Source organism: Typopeltis vanoorti, chromosome 20 (assembly GCF_054136105.1).
Source record: "Typopeltis vanoorti isolate ZY-2024b chromosome 20, IOZ_Tvanoo_1.0, whole genome shotgun sequence".
NCBI lineage: Eukaryota > Metazoa > Arthropoda > Arachnida > Uropygi > Thelyphonidae > Typopeltis > Typopeltis vanoorti.
Window position 1 is genome coordinate 39,406,156 of NC_143568.1, and position 17,113 is coordinate 39,423,268.

Below are 17,113 nucleotides of genomic sequence, written 5' to 3' on the forward strand. Positions count from 1 at the left end.
GGATTATACTAAGGCTTATCTGAAGGACTGTACTGGTGTTATTAATACAGTGGTCATAAGGGAAGTATCCGTTACTAATGCCGAAGCAACTGTCTTCCAAATGCTAGGCCTTCAACAATATAGATACTGTCAACAAACAAAAAAAAAGAGGTGGTGGAACATTAATACCCGGCATAAAGTAACAGCAAAAGGAACTGTCTATAAGTTTGACACGTTTGTATCGAAATAATCAGTACTGTCAATCAACAGCACTACTCCTTAAATCCTGAATGCTATTTACAAGTCACCAAACTTAAACTTGATAAAATTTTTTCACGAACTAAATTGTTGGCTTTCATGCTAAGAATTATGCTCAACCGAATGTCTAATAATAATCGGCGATATAAACATAAATATCGCAAATGCAAACTATGACAACACCTTACGATACCTATATATGATATCCATGTACAACCTAATACCAATACATGTAAACCCTAATATCAACTGTATAACGTCATGCACTGGAGAAGAAATAGTCGGAAATACTATCACAGCATCTTGCATAAATCATATAAATATTCGTGCACGACCAAACAGTTACAGCACAGCAGCAGCAGTCATAAAATGAAATTTGGAATAAGATGGAAACAATTAAATCGATATCCAAATAACGCAGCTTTAAAAACCGAATATAAGATAATATAAGATAACAAGGAATCACCTTACAGCTTAAATAAAAAATGCAAAAAAAAAAAAAAAAAAAGAAAAGAAAAGAAACCAGTACAGAGACAAATTAACTTCCGCACAGAACAACGTGAAACAGACCTGGCATCTGATCATGCTGGCCTTTGTTCCCAATACCACTGCCTCTGAAACCATAAAACAAAGCTCCATGAAAGACGCCAAATCTTTCCAACAACTAGCAAATTACTTTAATCAATACTTTGTAGATTCCATCCAGTCTGGCAGTTGTGTTTTGCAAGAATGCTCTTAATCAGTTAACATTAAAAAGCGATTTAAAAATATTTTATAATATTAAATAGCGAGTTCTTGGGCTGTTTTCATCACTAATTTCCTAGGTCTATTTTGGTCAGTAGTCTGTTGTTTCCTACAAACTGTCTTCAACTAAAGCGATTAAGTTCATTTCTCCTTCTAGTACCATTTTCGAAAGCTCGTGAGTTTAGCGATTATTAAGGAAAAATGTATATTCAAAAAAAAAAAAAAAAAAAGGTGTCTTTCTTAGTTTTATTTTGTCGTTTCGAGCATGTTGTCTTGAAGTGATAAACAGAAAGATTATTCAACAGACAGCATCAGATAAAATTAAACCCTATTTGCTGCCACCAGTTTATTTTATTTACGTACTTACGAACCCGGAAAAGGAATTTTTATCCTTGCGGTCATTGCCCCAGCTCTTTTTCTCTGATTTTTTTTTCCCCATTTTCCTTTGTTTATTTTTATCTTTATTTTTTAGAGTGATTGTCCAGCGTGATCAATAGGACTAATATTTTGGGATTTTAGTATTTATTTAAGCTGGTGTAAAAATCACCTTCATCTGAAACGTGTAAATTTTTTGAAGGAAATTGGGAGTGGGGAGGGAACAAAAGAGGGCAAATGCACATGGCGATTTATGCACAAATGCATAAATTAGACATTTATGTAAAACCGTTTTTTTTTATGAATTTAAAGATTCGGTTTTAATCAGAATACTGTGGTTTTTAACTCACAACTAAGAAACAGTCGACCGTATTAAATCCTCATTATTTTCACGCAGTAATATACTCAGCTTCCAATCATAATGAAAGGCAGAGACCAGTCGTCTTTTGATTTCGAAAAGCCAAGGCTTAAAGAGGTCTACATAACTCCTCCTTTTAGGAATGGAATTTTTACATTTACAGTCGATGGTTTATTAGTCTAAGTGCAGTTTGTGACCGATACTATTTATTACATTCTTAGCTTTTATGCTGTGAGCTATTGAGCTTTTGCAGAACTATGATGGAATTAGCTTTTGAATTATTAGAATTACCCTACCCTGTAACAGGAACGAAGGAATTTTTTACTGGATCACATATAACGGACAGACTTACATCTAATATTTCTGTACTGTTTTGCACTATCCATTATCAGAGCCATATTGGAAAAGGCAAACAAATAACATACAGTTTTTAGAATCATATAAAATTCACATTTAGATGGAAGTAATATATATAAAAAAAATCAGCTAACGCCTTTTTTGTTAGGGAGTAGGCGAGGCCGTTTTTTTAGCCCTATATAACTTTTAGAGACTGAGTGGGCAGTTCAATCTCCACTGGTAGCCAATCAGAGATAGCTGGCCCAAGGCTATCACTAATTAATCGGCACGCAGTGAAGAAGGCGGCTAGTAAGTGTCGCCATCTGGTAGTCTCTAACCCTAACACAATATTTTTAATGTCTGAAAATAGTGTGGGTTCGAAGGCTGATTTTCTTCAGTTTACGGGGAGAAAAATCCGAGTTTCTGGGAGAAAAAACCCGCTAGCTCGTGCTAGAGATCGACTAACTCTGGAACCGGTCGAGAAAAGGCTTAGAAAAAGTTCTTCTAGTCGGCGACTAGATTCGAACGCCTTTCGTCGTGCGGTCAAGTGCTGTAGAGTGCAAACGCCACTTATACTGAGCTACATAGGCTCTCTCTGGGAAGTAATATATATCTGTTAATAATTAATTTAACAGCTAATGCCTTTTATTCCCTTTATAGGGAGTAGGCGAGGACGTTTTAGCCCTATCTAGGAGACTAAGTGGGTAGTTCAATAATTAACAGAAAATCAATTACATTCTATGTTACTGTAATTAATTGTGTCTGGCATTGATTAGCTCTCCTTGGTTACTGTTGTTAGTGATGTTGTTAGTTATTGATTAGCTCTCCTTGATTACTATTGTTAGTGAGACGTGGCTGACAGAAAATGACAGTTATTAGGATAAATGTGAGGAGTATGGTATTTTCAGGGAGGATGCAGATTGGAGGATAGGTATTACTGAGAATGACTGATGAATCTCATCCAAAAAGAGTTCGAAGTTCAGTAGGAGTTTAGACAAGTGGAAAAACAGTTTATTTATGCCAATCTTGTGTGAGATAGAGAACCAACAGGACAAAGTATATAGTCAGTTGCTTCTAGGCCAGGGAATGCAATGATAATAAGATGATATGCATCGAAAATAAGCTCAGTGAGTGAAGGGCAATAATTATTATGCCTTTCTTCAAATATTGCAGTATTTGATAGAAGGTACTAGGAGATTGAGCGTGCTGCATCTTGTACTTCCGTCAGAGAATTTGTTTATGACCAAGGTGGTCTCATTGCCAGTTGGTGAAATCACGCATTTTTGACTTGGAAGGAGGGTAAAAGGGTAAACGTGTTGAATTTTTAGTTAAGAAGTTATGTAGATTTAAGAGCTGGAAATTATGAAAAACTCAGGAGATTTTTTGGAGTGGTATCATGGCATAAGGGGATGGGAAATTAGTAGTGGATAGGAAATTACCATGAAGTGTTTGAAAGAAACAGCAGACTTACCGATACCTATAGTCAGGAGGATAAATCAAGAAGGAACAAAATGGATGAAAAAGGAAACACAAAGGAAAAAAAATTCACTTATTACAACTACAGTATTTAAATTTTAAATGCATTAAAAATAATTAAATAAACACATTAAAGCAAAATCTGTAAGTATATGATTATTATTGGCCGATTTGCTTGAGTTTACGGGACGAAAAACCCGAGTTTCCGGGAGAAAAACCTCGCTTGCCTGTGCCAGAGATCGACTAACTCGGGAACCGGTCGAAAAAAGTCTTAGAAAAGTTTCCTCTAGTCGCCGATTAGACTCGAAATCAAGTCTTCCTTAGTGCGATCAAGCGCCGTGGTGTGCAAACGCCACATCCACTGAGTTACACAGGCTAGCTGAAATAAATTATTATTATATTATTATTATTACAAGATTTGGCACAAGATTTTATTGCAAAAAGGTTCGGTCAGGACACAAACCAAGAGGAACTAGCAGACTCATTCAACCCTGCTTTCACAAACAATATCACACAACTCAAAAAAGACAAACTACCAACGATCAATAAGAAACTACCGACACAAAGTCAACAACAAACGATGTATTTTCCACCCGTAACAAAACAGGAACTGAAAGAAGCACTCCTACAACTAAAACCAAAGACCACTCCAGGAATAGGCAAAATAAGACTCACAGACCTTATAACACATTTTGAACAAATAAATCCAATACTTTTGAAACTCGTGAACATAATATTCGTCACAGGCATTATTCCACAACACCTAAAAACTGCAGTAATTACGCCAATATACAAACACGACAAAAGAAACGATACTCAGAACTACAGACCAATAGCTACACTACCAGTCATCTCAAAAATTCTAGAAAAAATAACACACACCAGACTACAGAACTATTTACAGAAGTACAACATCATCTCACAAAACCAATATGGCTTTCAGAAAACAAGATTTGATTTGAATAAAGCACCATTACTTTATTAGAAGACATCGCCGACACAATAAACAAAGCTCTCGACAAAAACAAGTACACCGTCCTTATACTGCTGGACCTAACCAAAGCATTTGATACACTTGAACAAGACATACTATTCACCAAATATTCACCAAACTATACTCAATAGGAATAAGAGGAACACTGCATACATGGTTCAAGAACTACCTCTCAAACAGAACACAAGTAACAAAAATAGGTACATGTCACAGTCGGGGTATACAAATAAAACACGGAGTACCTCAAGGTGCCATATTATCACCCATTCTATTCAACATATACATTAACGATGTTCATAACATATCCATAAGAAGTCAAATATTTCAATACGCAGATGACACTGCACTACTAGCAATCCACACAGACATCAACAGAGCTCTCTGCAAAGCACAACAAAACCTAAATGAAATCACAACATACTTCCACCAAAACGCAATTCTGATCAACGGCACCAAAACACAGATGTTGATAATACCCAACCCAAGAATCATACTCCCCGCATTACTATCGATACACTGTCACACATACCGCTGCATTAACAACAAAAATACCTGCCAATGTTCCGAAATCAAACTTGTAACACATGCAAAATACCTCGGTCTCTATATAGATTCCCACCTTAAATGGATAAAACATATAGAATACCTACACACCAAACTCCGGATCATCGCAGCAAAATTCTTCCAAGTTAAAGACATTATTCCATCCAACATAAAAAACTCCTATATCACGGTATCTGCGAATCTCTACTCAGATACGGAATAACAGTCTGTGCAAACACATCAAACAGCCACCTAACAAAATTAGAAACATTACATAGGAAAATCGTGTCAACAGTGATCCGGACATCTTATACGCCACAACCAATATCCGACAAGCACATGGCGATACACAGAATTCTGAGCACTAAAAACCTGAAACACTACATGACATTAACAAGGAATTACTTCAACATCACCTATCGAAACAACAGAGACACATATCGTATAACACGACCTACAACAACTCTCTACATCCCTACACCTTTCAACAATTCATACGGTTCTTTTGTGAGATCCCATCAGAGATCCACGCAGCTCAACAACCTAAGAAATTTAAAACACATAGATAATTACAGAACATTAAAACACGAACTCTGGAAAATATATCAACAAAGTTAATATACCATTAACACTAATATACACATCACAAATCACCAGCATCCAATGCCAACATCCCATACATAAACAGTAGCAACAATATAAATAGTGAAGCCTAAATCCCACTCTCTTCACAAAAGCTAACCCAAGCTTCGAAGTAGGTGGGATTAACTCGCGTCATTCAACCACACGTAATCCTTACACCTTACCAAAGAAGCAGATTATGTAATAAAACAGTTAATAAAGTATACAACAATAAAGAAGATACTGAAGATAATGATTATTATGTGATAATATCATTAATATAATACTCTTATGTAACATGAAAAAATAATGTAATAAATTATTCTTATAATTAAAAAATTATATAAACAAACAAACATTATACGGGCATCTCCATGGAGTCATATTTGAAATAAACTGATCCCTAAGGCACTACCTTAGGAATCAGTTGCCTTAGACTTGCAGTACTTGCAAGCGCAAACTTGACTTTCTTATTTTTAATGGCATAAATAAATATGTATATCATAACTTCATACTTATGATGATAATTATTATTATGTAGTATTATGCATGTAAATACCTGAATATACGTATGTGCACATGTATGCATTGTAAATAGTACAGTATGTTTGTATGAACAGTTATTTTTATTAGACCTTATTTATAAATAGTCTTACAATGGATACTCAAGGGCTTTAAATTCCTCTACTGTCGATGCAGTAAGAAGCTTTTGTCTTTCCACGTTTGAAAACTGCATTGCAGTTTTGATTGAGGATACTACACTATTCATTGCAAGATGGATATATGAGTACATTATCTTCTAATGTTTTGAAAGATTCTTGCGCATGATAACAAGTGGAATGAGAGAAGAAGTGAATAAACGAGTGGCTAAACATCTCCATTTTTTCAGTCAATTTCGTTGCTTGTTCTCTTGAAACTGCATTAAATACTGCATATATCGAATAGTAATATAAGTAGATGATTACGGAAACAAACCCTTAGAAACAAAATGTTCCTATTCCACGCTGGCACAATGTTCAACTCATAATTTTTGAAGGAACGATCAGCTATGACTATATTACTGTTTGGCTAAGATTTGTAGCAGAACATTTCTGTGGACATAAAACTTCCCCCACCTAAACTCATACCACTATCCATAAAATTATAGATAAATATAATCTCTCAGAGACTCTGTGGCTCAGCCGGTATAAACGAAGCCCTTTGGTCGGAAAAATCTTGGTTCGATTGCCGTCCATGACGTGAGGAACCTTTATCTGATCTCTTTCGAAGAAAGGTGAGTTAGCCAGACTCATAAGGAGGTAAGATTTTTTTTTTCACCCGGAAACTCGGGTTTTTCGTCCTCCATAACAGGCAAACCGGTTCCGTGAACATATATGGTTACAGTCATGAATACATCCCAGCCATATGTCGGTCACGAGCCCGGATAAAATTGGGTGGGTTGGGGATAGCAATGGTGAACTACTCTGTAAAAATCTCACCAGGAACACTTTAGGGCAAGCCAGGATCTGAAACGACTGAAGGTATAAATCATCATCATAATCTCTCAACCGGATCGCAATATGTGACGTAAAAATTGCCATATTATCCTTTAAAGCAGTGTTTTTCAACGTGGGGCATACGCCCGACAGGGGAGGGGGGCAATTTGAAAATGTTCATGTACATATTTCTCATATTTATATTGTACTTTTTTCAGAACTTGGCTGACTATTATGCTAGAGGGGGGCATCGAAATCTTTGAGACGTTGAGGAGGGGCATGATCCAAAAAACATTGAGAAACACTGCTTTAAAGGAACATCAGAATAAAAGCTTAAATGAACTGGTGGGTTCTTCACAAGTTTCAGGTATGCACCACATTTAAACCATTTTGGAAACTCATCTTTTGTAGCATCAAGGATAAATTACAATCTCTGTCTTCCCAGACACCCTGTTTTGTCTACTTTATTATTTTGGACTGACAAACCATTCTGTGGATATTAGAATCCAATAATATCAAGATTACATTCTATTCCTGGATTCTGATGGCTGCCTTGTTTCCCATTTTATCGACGCTAGAAATGGTCTTCTTTGGTAACAAACTAAGATTATACCTCAAATTGATTTAAATTTGATCGTCTGTTCCTTGAAGGTACTGAAACCCTACGACGCTGTCTAAATCTAACCAGCTATGCTTGCATGGCTATCTAGTCATGCAAGCAGAACGGTTGAGATTTGGATGCGACTCCCAAACGATTGCGATTTCTAAAGTTTGAGGACATTATCAAGATTAATTCTTCATATTTTTTTCCCGTGAACGTTTATGCAATCTTGTATTTGAATTACAAAATATTAACCATTGTTTCCTTTGAACTGTGACAGTATTGGGCTGATGCAAAATTAACGACAAATTTTATTGATTCTAAATTTATTCAACAATGCACCCAAATTACACTCAAAACATGTTTAAATTATCATTCTGGAGCATAGTCGTCATCTACTTCAATAACTGCTTCCCATTTGATTGGCAAACGATCGATTCCACGTGCAAAAATGTGACGATCCTTGGATTCAGTTCAAGCGAACGATTGACGTGATAGTCTGTAGGAGCTTCAGTGGAAGAATATGGTGGGTGCACAAGCAGTTCCCATCCTTTGTCATTGATTGATTGGAGTACTCGGATGTTTGCCATGTGGCCTGTCGTTGTCATGGTGAAACACGATGTAGTTCTTGCGAGGGCGTTTGGCTTTGATAGCGACTTCCAAGCGATCGAGTTGAGCCAGTTGTGCTGCTTTTTCCCCATTTCTGTCAGGAATAGGCAATTCCTGACAGCTTGCAAAAGAGCTTGATCATCAAAATCAGACGGACGGCCTCTTCCTTCATCATCTTCTAAGCTTGCGTTGCTGGATTTGAAACGATTGAGCCACATTCGGACTTGTTATGCACCGATTGTTCTTTTCGGAAAGTTCGTTGAGATCGCGAAATGCTTCAGCGGCATTGTGACCTTTTCGAAGTAATAAAGTATGAGACACGACGAATATAAATGTGGTTATCGACACGCATTCTTATTAAAAGGAAGTAAGGGATATTATTCTGAAAAAACATTGAGACAAAATGCTAAATTAGAAAGATTCGAAAGGCACTAATAAAAACTCGTTAATTTCGCATCAACTCAATATGTTTTGTTTACTCAGCTATGCCGAAGGTACGGTATTTAAAGACATTAAAATTAAACATAAATGATTCTGGTAATAATAGTTTTGAATGATGTCTACCGATCTCTTCTTCACTTTCTGATGATGAGAAACAAGGAAGAAAATAAATAAGTAGAGTTGAAATTCTATATTTTTTCCATTCTCTGATAGTTATATACGTAATTCATAATATTATCTACTACTTGTTGTTGTCGTAGTTATAGTTTCTCGGATGTTTAGGGGCAGCTATATATACGCCACCATCTAGGGAAATGACTATGAGCAGGGTAGTTTCCCGTTGCCTTCCTTGCCGTACTATATCCTATGATTGTATCCTGCGTGTTCACGCGGCCGATTTGTCTGTTTGCAGGATGAAAACCCCCAGATAAACTGGAGGAAAAAAAACCCTGCTGTCCACGCTCAAGACCGGCTAATTTCGCTATGGCTGAGGAAGAACCTTAAGCTCCTCACGTCATCGATGAGAATTGAACCTAGGACACTCCTTCCCCAGGCATATAGGTGCGAAGCACATAGCCACTAGACTAACAGCGCGGACATTATCTACTACTTATGCTACTTAAAACATCTAGACTTGCCTCTTCCTTTTTTAAACTAATTTTCATACTGGTGCATAGTTAATATTTTCTGATAAACTTCTCATAAAATCTACAGCAATGAAGAAACGGAGAACTAACAGCATTCATCACTGACTAGTGAAAAATAGATAAATGGATTCTAATGAGAACAATGAATTGTGCACAAGCAAAAATTAGATGTACAGTATCTACTAATAATTGTCCGGATATTTTAGCAATTTGCAATTGATACCAGCAGGCGAACCCTAATATCGAGTATGTCCACCTTTGCCTTTGATCACCTCCTGCACCCCTTTTAGGTAGGCTTTCTACCAATGTTTGGCAGACATAAGGTGGAATTTGTCTCTATTTTCCTCCATCAAAGCAGCGCTGAATTCAGCGACAGATCGAGGACGTGCTGCTATGGACCTCAATCGTCGCTCCAATTTGTCCCGTAAGGTGTTCGATGGGGTTGAGGTCACGACTCTGTGCAGGCCAGAGCACTCGTTTAACACCCATCTCTCCATACCATTCATTACAGTTGCAGTTTTGTGGCATGGTGCATTGTCTTCTTCATTTTATATTTATTTATTATTATTTTTTATGTTGGGCCCATACACAGGAGGTTAGTTGGTCAACCTATAGTACATCAGTACTGTGTATGGATAGTGGGTTGGGAAAGGAGGAATTTGTTTACATTTGATTTGAATGACTCTAAATTGTATGCCTTGGGTAAACAGCAGGTGGGAGACTGTTCCACAGTGCAGCAGTTGTAGGGATGAAGGAAGAGGAAAAGAAATTTGTTCTGTTTGTTCCTTGGTGTACTGTGAATGGATGTGCAGCAGCTGCACATATTCCAATGAGTTTAGTACTTCTTCTTTGAGTGCCATCTCCTATCGGAGGTCGACGACTACCTTGGCAAATTTTGAGCAATTCTCAGCTATTCTGAGCAGTCTCTCAGAGTTCATACCAGTCCACTGTCTGATATCTGCCAGCCAAGATTTTCTTCGTCTTCCTTGTCCTCTTCTTCCATTTATCTTCCCTTTTATAATCAATTGAAGTATCTTATATTTTTCATTACGAAGTAGGTGACCAAGATATGCACTTTTCCTTCTTTTTATGGTATCTAAAAGTTCACGTGATTTCCCCATTTGTTCCAGTACTTCCTGATTGGACGTTTTTGCTGTCCATGGGATTTTTAACATTCGTCTGTATAACCACATCTCAAAGGCTTCAAGTCTTTTTATTGATGTTGTCTTCAAGGTCCAAGTTTCTGCACCATACAGCAGTACAGACCATACATAGCATTTAACCATGCGTACTCTAAGCTCTAAGTTTAAACTGCGGTTACTTTTATTTCCATTTCTGGATTGCAATCTTCATTTACCCAGCATCCGAGATATTTAAACTTTGCCACTCTTTCTATTTGTTTCCTATTTAAAGAAAGTGCTAAATTAAGAATTGGTTTCTTACTTATGACCATGAATTTAGTTTTGGTGATATTTATTTTTAATTCCATTTTTTCACTCTCTGCATTGATTAGTTCCAAAAGATTTTGAAGATCCTGAATATTGTCAGTTTAGTACTGAGCGGAGGAATTATTGATGTTATTTCAGATGAGCATCTCCCATGGAAATATTTGTAGAATATACATACTGCATAGACCATACGTCTGTGTGAAAGTGGGGGGAGAGAGTTGCTAAGAGATCGATCGTTGATATGTCTAGATGCTCGACTCAATACAGAGGAGATCCATCTGAACCCCATTGTAGGATGCTGTGTGATCGGGGTTGAGGGTGGTGGTGGTTGATGTTCTGTAGGTTGAGGTGAGTTGTGTAGGGTAATGCTTATCAAATGCAAGCGAGGAGTGTAGTGTGCTGTCATCTGCATAAGTTCAGAGGACAGAACCTTGCCGGATCCCACAAGGTTCTGGTTGATGTTCTGTAGGTTGAGGTGAGTTGTGTAGGGTAATGCTTATCAAATGCAAGCGAGGAGTGTAGTGTGCTGTCATCTGCATAAGTTCAGAGGATAGAACCTTGTGGGATCCGGCAAGGTTCTGTCCTCTGAAACTGGCAGTCCACCTACAGAGGTCCTGGGTCAGGACGAATCATGGAAGTTTGCCTAGTAGGTCTTTATGCCAGACCCGGTCGAATGCTTTGGAGATATCTAGTGCAACCACTTGAGATTTGCCAAACCTCTCCATTGCATTTGTCCAGAGACGGGTGACATATGTGAGTAGATCTCCTGTTGATCGGAAGTGGTGGAATCCATATTGGCAGTCATTTATTTGGTGAGTGTCTTCAAGATAGTGAAGGAGTTGGGAATTGATGGTTTTTTCCATTACCTTTGACAGGACTGAGGTAAGCTAGATAGAGCGGTAATTGGATGGCAGTGACTTGTCACCCTTCTTGGGAATTGGCTGAATATAGGCCAATTTCCAGTTTGTGGGATAGATTCCAGTGGAGTAGGAGAGTATATATAGGTGACATAGGATAGGGGTCAGTTCTGGAACACAAACTTTCACAACAATTGGGGGAATGCCATCAGGGCCAGGAGACTTTTTTGTGTCTAATTTGGACAGTATTTTTCTGATTTCATTCTGGCAAGAAGATATAGTGGCATTGTATGTTGGGTGTCTGGGATGATTGAGGGACATTTACCATTGTGAGTTATGTATGCATTTGAAGCAAAGTATGAGGCCAGAAGATTGACTTTTTCTGTGGGTGATGATGCAGTAGAGCCATCGGGGTGTGATAGAGGTAGGAATAGTGTTGGACAGAAGTTACGGCCAATTTCTTTGGCGAGAGACTAAAAGGCTCGGCTGCCGTTTGAACAGGCTGCTAGTTTCCTGCTTTTTGCTCTTTCAAACTCTGTTTTGGAAGCGTTGATTTTTTTGCATCTATTATGGGCTTTGGTGTAAGCTTTGAAGGAAGATGGGGTTCTTAATTTCAGCCAGTTATGGTATGTCTGGTGTTTCATCTCTACAGTCTTGGCACATCTTTTGGAGAACAAGGATTTCATTAGGGAATGGCAATTCAGAGTGCTATGTGGAATATATGTATTCATGCTGGTTTGAATTACTTTGGTAATAAGCTCAGTGCATATGTTTGGGTTGGAAGGCTGAAGCAATAGTTCAACCATGGGAATGCGGCATAGAAGTTGCGGAGGCTGTCCCACTTGGCACTGTTATAGTGCCAAACTACTCTTGTATGGGAGTGTCTATGTAAACGTTGTTGCATGGGGGAGGAGATGAGCACTAGGTGGAGGGATCATTGGTGAGGAAAAGATCTAGGGTATTTGGGGAGTGGTTCGGGTTATCTGGTATTCTGGTTGGCATCTGGACAAGTTGTGTAAGGTCGGTGATGGCAAATGCTTTGGCATCTCTGCCTGCAAGATCTGTACAACTGGAGGAGGAAAGTCAGCTAGTGTTGTGGTCGTTAAAATCTCCTAGGAGGATGATTTCGCTGTTGGGAAAGTGGGATTGGAGAAAGTCGATTTTTAATGAGAGAAAAGTAGAGTTCAGGGTGGTTGGTTGTGTTGGGAAGCGATAGAGACAGCAGATGAATTGGACTGAGTGGGGAAGGGATATTTTACCAAAGGAGGTTTCATGGTAACATAGTCCGTTCCATCAATCTCCACAGTGTAGGAAGCACCTGATTATCCAGAATATCAAGGTACTGATCCGCTTCATGGAACCAAGGACAACGTTCAATGCTCCAACTCCAAACCAGATGAATGCATTCCACACCATCACTCTTCCACTACCAAACTTTACTGTGGGTACATCATATTATGTTAACAAGCTTTCAGTAGGCTGCCTGCTCGCCTGTTATCAGCCTGGAAACTGGTGAATCTTGATTCATCGGTCCAGAGTACAGTTTCATCTGGTCAGTTTTCTGGTTCACACGCTCTTTACATCAGTCCTGACGAGCCGCCTTGTTCGTTGTTGTGATGTTCAGCTTGTCAGCCACTGCTCTTCCATTGAAACCCAGTAAATGAAGTTCTTGTCGTGCAGTGTTACTGCCTAAAGTGATATTACTGGCACCCTGGAACTCGTCACGAATAGTGTGCCCCAATTGTAGCTGGTTTTTTGTATGAAACCCATTTTAACCCACTCATGTCTCTGTTAATCATTTTTGAGGGCTGCCTTGGGTGTTTTCCTGCACTAGTTTTGCCGGAACGTCTCCATTTGTTGATCACATTGCCAACTGTTGATTTAGGATATGCTCTGGTTGAGTAGCAATGGTGCATGGACATGCCATGAATATCACATTCATGGCATGTCCATGAATATCACGATGACACCTCTCTCGAAGTCACTGAGTTCATATTGTGTTGCCATACCTCCTGTGTTCACCTGCTATGATGAAATATTGCTTCTTACTCTCTCTACACCGGTTTTTATGTTATTAACAAACTTGGCATAACTTCAAATAACAGAGTTGTCCAGACAGTTATTGGTAGATAGTGTAGTTCATGTATGGGGATATCCGAAATAATTTCCTCCTGTAATGTCCAAAGTTGCTGTACACTATTAGATCAATATGGTAATAAATTAAAATTATTGTTTTTATTATTTAGGATTTTGATATCGTCAGAATTGAGGGTCAGATGTTTGCTGACAGTCAACCGATGTTTTATTTAAGTTACATTTGTTTCTAATATGATTTTTATATTTGGGCAATTTGTGATATCGAAACAGTATTCAAAATCACCATACAATTAAAGTAGAATAACTGTTTAGTTTAAAATTTAAAAAATATATAAAAGTGGAGACACTTATGATGTGAAGAGAAGCGTTTGACTTTTAAAGACAATGCCTATCCTGTACTTATGCTCATATAGATGTCGCTTCAACGCTGTCAAGTATTCCACAATGTTTAAAATGCAAACACTATTATCTCCATCACGTGGTTTTGCACTTAAAAAGCTTTGGCTCTCTTTGGCATTCAAGTACTTCTTAATCAAACAGCAGCGATAGGAATCAGAGCCTAAGATGCGGCTCTTGTTTATTTATTTCGTCGGAATTCACTGTTTGATTTGGCAAATTCTTTGTGAGGATGCTGACTGTTCTTATAAAACTAGATATTTTAAACAGAAGGTGAGGTTGTCATTTAAGTTAAATTAAATTTCTAAATAAATATAAGATGATTAATTTTCTTCTGAAATGCCAAAAGCTAATCTAAAAGAAATGAAAAACTGCATAAGTGGAATGATTTTGAAAATCATGTGTTAGAATAGAATTTAATAGATTTTATTTCGACATAATAATTGTTGATTTCATTCTGGACAAGAATAAAGAGAGCCACTAGGTGGCGTCATTTTGTAACAGAACGGTTAAAAAACTTCGCGGTTAATATAACTAATTTAATTTTGATATTCGCCCGTTCAAGTAATTGAATGTTTGATTTTATCTTATGAGGAATTATGAAATAATGTGAATTATACAACTTGACCTTAGCATGATTCATTACGATTTTGTGAAAAATAAAAACGCATTCTGTTTCAGATACGGTTTGCCGGATAATGGTTAAAATTCCCTAGTTTATTTTTTATTTTTATTTATTTATTTTTTTTTTAAAAAGCACATAGCAAGAAGTTTTTATGCGGTGCAAGGACATCAATAAATGGGATAAATAGGAGAAACGCACTTTTATTTATAAGTAAAGGTAACTTTTATTTGCTGCAACTAATTAGTAGAACTTGTACTCTGTTATGTTATGATAGGTTTCACGGTATAAAAGAACACAGATGGTTAAGAAAATAATTATTTATTAACTTAAAAGCTAATATTTCGCTGGTCTTATATCCAGCATCTTCAGAGCACACAAAACAAAGTTTGTTACAAAGGCAGGACAACCACAATCCGGTGTAACAGTGGGGACAGTATAAGTGATTTCAGCGTGCAACACAAGACTAAAGTCCTAATATGGCGCAATCTAGGTTAAAAAAAATAAAATAAAAATAAAAAATTTCCAAGTTTTGAAATAGTAGTCCAAATGATAAAAAATAAAAGTAATAAATATTAATTTGGTCTTAGGATGACTGTCTCCCAAATCTTTGGTAGATTTATACAGCCATAATTGTTAAGGTTTGGGGTTTGTTTCAAGGCTTCTGTTGATTCCAGGAACAACCTCTCTGACTTGTACAAGCTTCTGTGCATTACTTTTGTTTCTTTCCAATTGATCCTGTGTGCAGGGGTATCCAGAGCATGGTCTGTCAGACCCAACTTACCATAGCGAAAGTGTCGGATATATTTTTTGTGTTCACTGAGGCAGATGTCCACATTTCTTCCTGTCTGTCCGTAGTAGGCTTGATGGCAAGAACAGGGCACTTCATAGACACCAGGATGTGATAAAGGAGTGCATTTGTCCTTGGGTGAATGGATGAGAGTTGTTAATTTTTTATAAGGTTTAAATACTGTGCGTAATTGGTGTTTGTTAAGCACCCTAGATATCTTTTCAGATGTGCCTTTAATGTATGGGATGGTGATTGTTTTGTACTAATTTTGTACTAATGTACCACTGATTGAAACACTTAACTTACTAAATTCACAATTTCCCCCAGATATATCCCAGCTATTTAAATTCACAGTACAGGCAGGTTATTTTACATGGAAAGGGAAAATATACAAACAGTTAGATGGGACAGCTATGGGTTCACCTCTTTCTCCCCCCTTAGCCAACTTCTACATAGAACATCTGGAAAAATTAGCTATCAACACAGCCACTCTCAAACCTAGCCTCTGGCTACGCTATGTTGACGATGTATTTGCCATTTGGCCACATGGCCCAGACACATTGAATACATTTTTAGTGCACCTAAATAGCCAGCATCCTAAAATCCACTTTACAATGGAACTAGAAGCCAATGACTGCCTGCCTTTCTTGGACACACTGATCACACGTCTTCCAGAAGGTACCTTATCATTTTCTGTTTACAGAAAACCCACACATACAGGGAGATACTTACACAAACAGTCACACCATCACCCTTCTCAACAATATGGTATCTTAAAAACACTAACCCATAGAGCTAGAGCAATCTGTTCCAATGACAGTGCTCTCACTGCTGAACTTTCTCACCTACGTCAAACCTTCTTAAACAATGGTTATAATCCCCGTAAAATAGATAACATACTAAATGCTACCCATAAATCCCCTCTATCTACTACAGAAGACTACAACAAAACAATCACCATCCCATACATTAAAGGCACATCTGAAAAGATATCTAGGGTGCTTAACAAACACCAATTACGCACAGTATTTAAACCTTATAAAAAATTAGCAACTCTCATCCGTTCACCCAAGGACAAATGCACTCCTTTATCACATCCTGGTGTCTATGAAGTGCCCTGTTCTTGCCATCAAGCCTACTACGGACAGACAGGAAGAAATGTGGACATCCGCCTCAGTGAACACAAAAAATATATCCGACACTTTCGCTATGGTAAGTCGGGTCTGGCAGACCATGCTCTGGATACCCCTGCACACAGGATCAATTGGAAAGAAACAAAAGTAATGCACAGAAGCTTGTACAAGTCAGAGAGGTTGTTCCTGGAATCAACAGAAGCCTTGAAACATACCCCAAACCTTAGCAAGTATGGCTTTATAAATCTACCAAAGATTTGGGAGACAGTCATCCTAAGACCAAATTAATATTTATTACTTTTATTTTTTATCA

General features: G+C 37.7%; 1 protein-coding gene across 4 annotated transcripts in view; it reads left to right on the forward strand.

Moving 5' to 3' along the window:
* The window catches only part of LOC150095386 (lysosomal Pro-X carboxypeptidase), a 276,707-nt gene that overhangs the window by 168,025 nt on the left and 91,569 nt on the right, over positions 1-17,113 (forward strand). The window contains exon 1 of one of the 4 annotated variants that reach the window (XM_090410433.1): positions 14,392-14,528. The exons of 2 other annotated variants lie outside the window; for them this stretch is intronic. In XM_090410433.1, the coding sequence (XP_090266559.1) occupies positions 14,424-14,528 (105 nt within the window). In that variant the 5' untranslated portion in view covers positions 14,392-14,423. Of the gene's footprint in view, positions 1-14,391; positions 14,529-14,860; positions 15,097-17,113 lie in introns of those variants that run through there. One more of the 4 variants, XM_090410435.1, reaches the window with a different exon arrangement.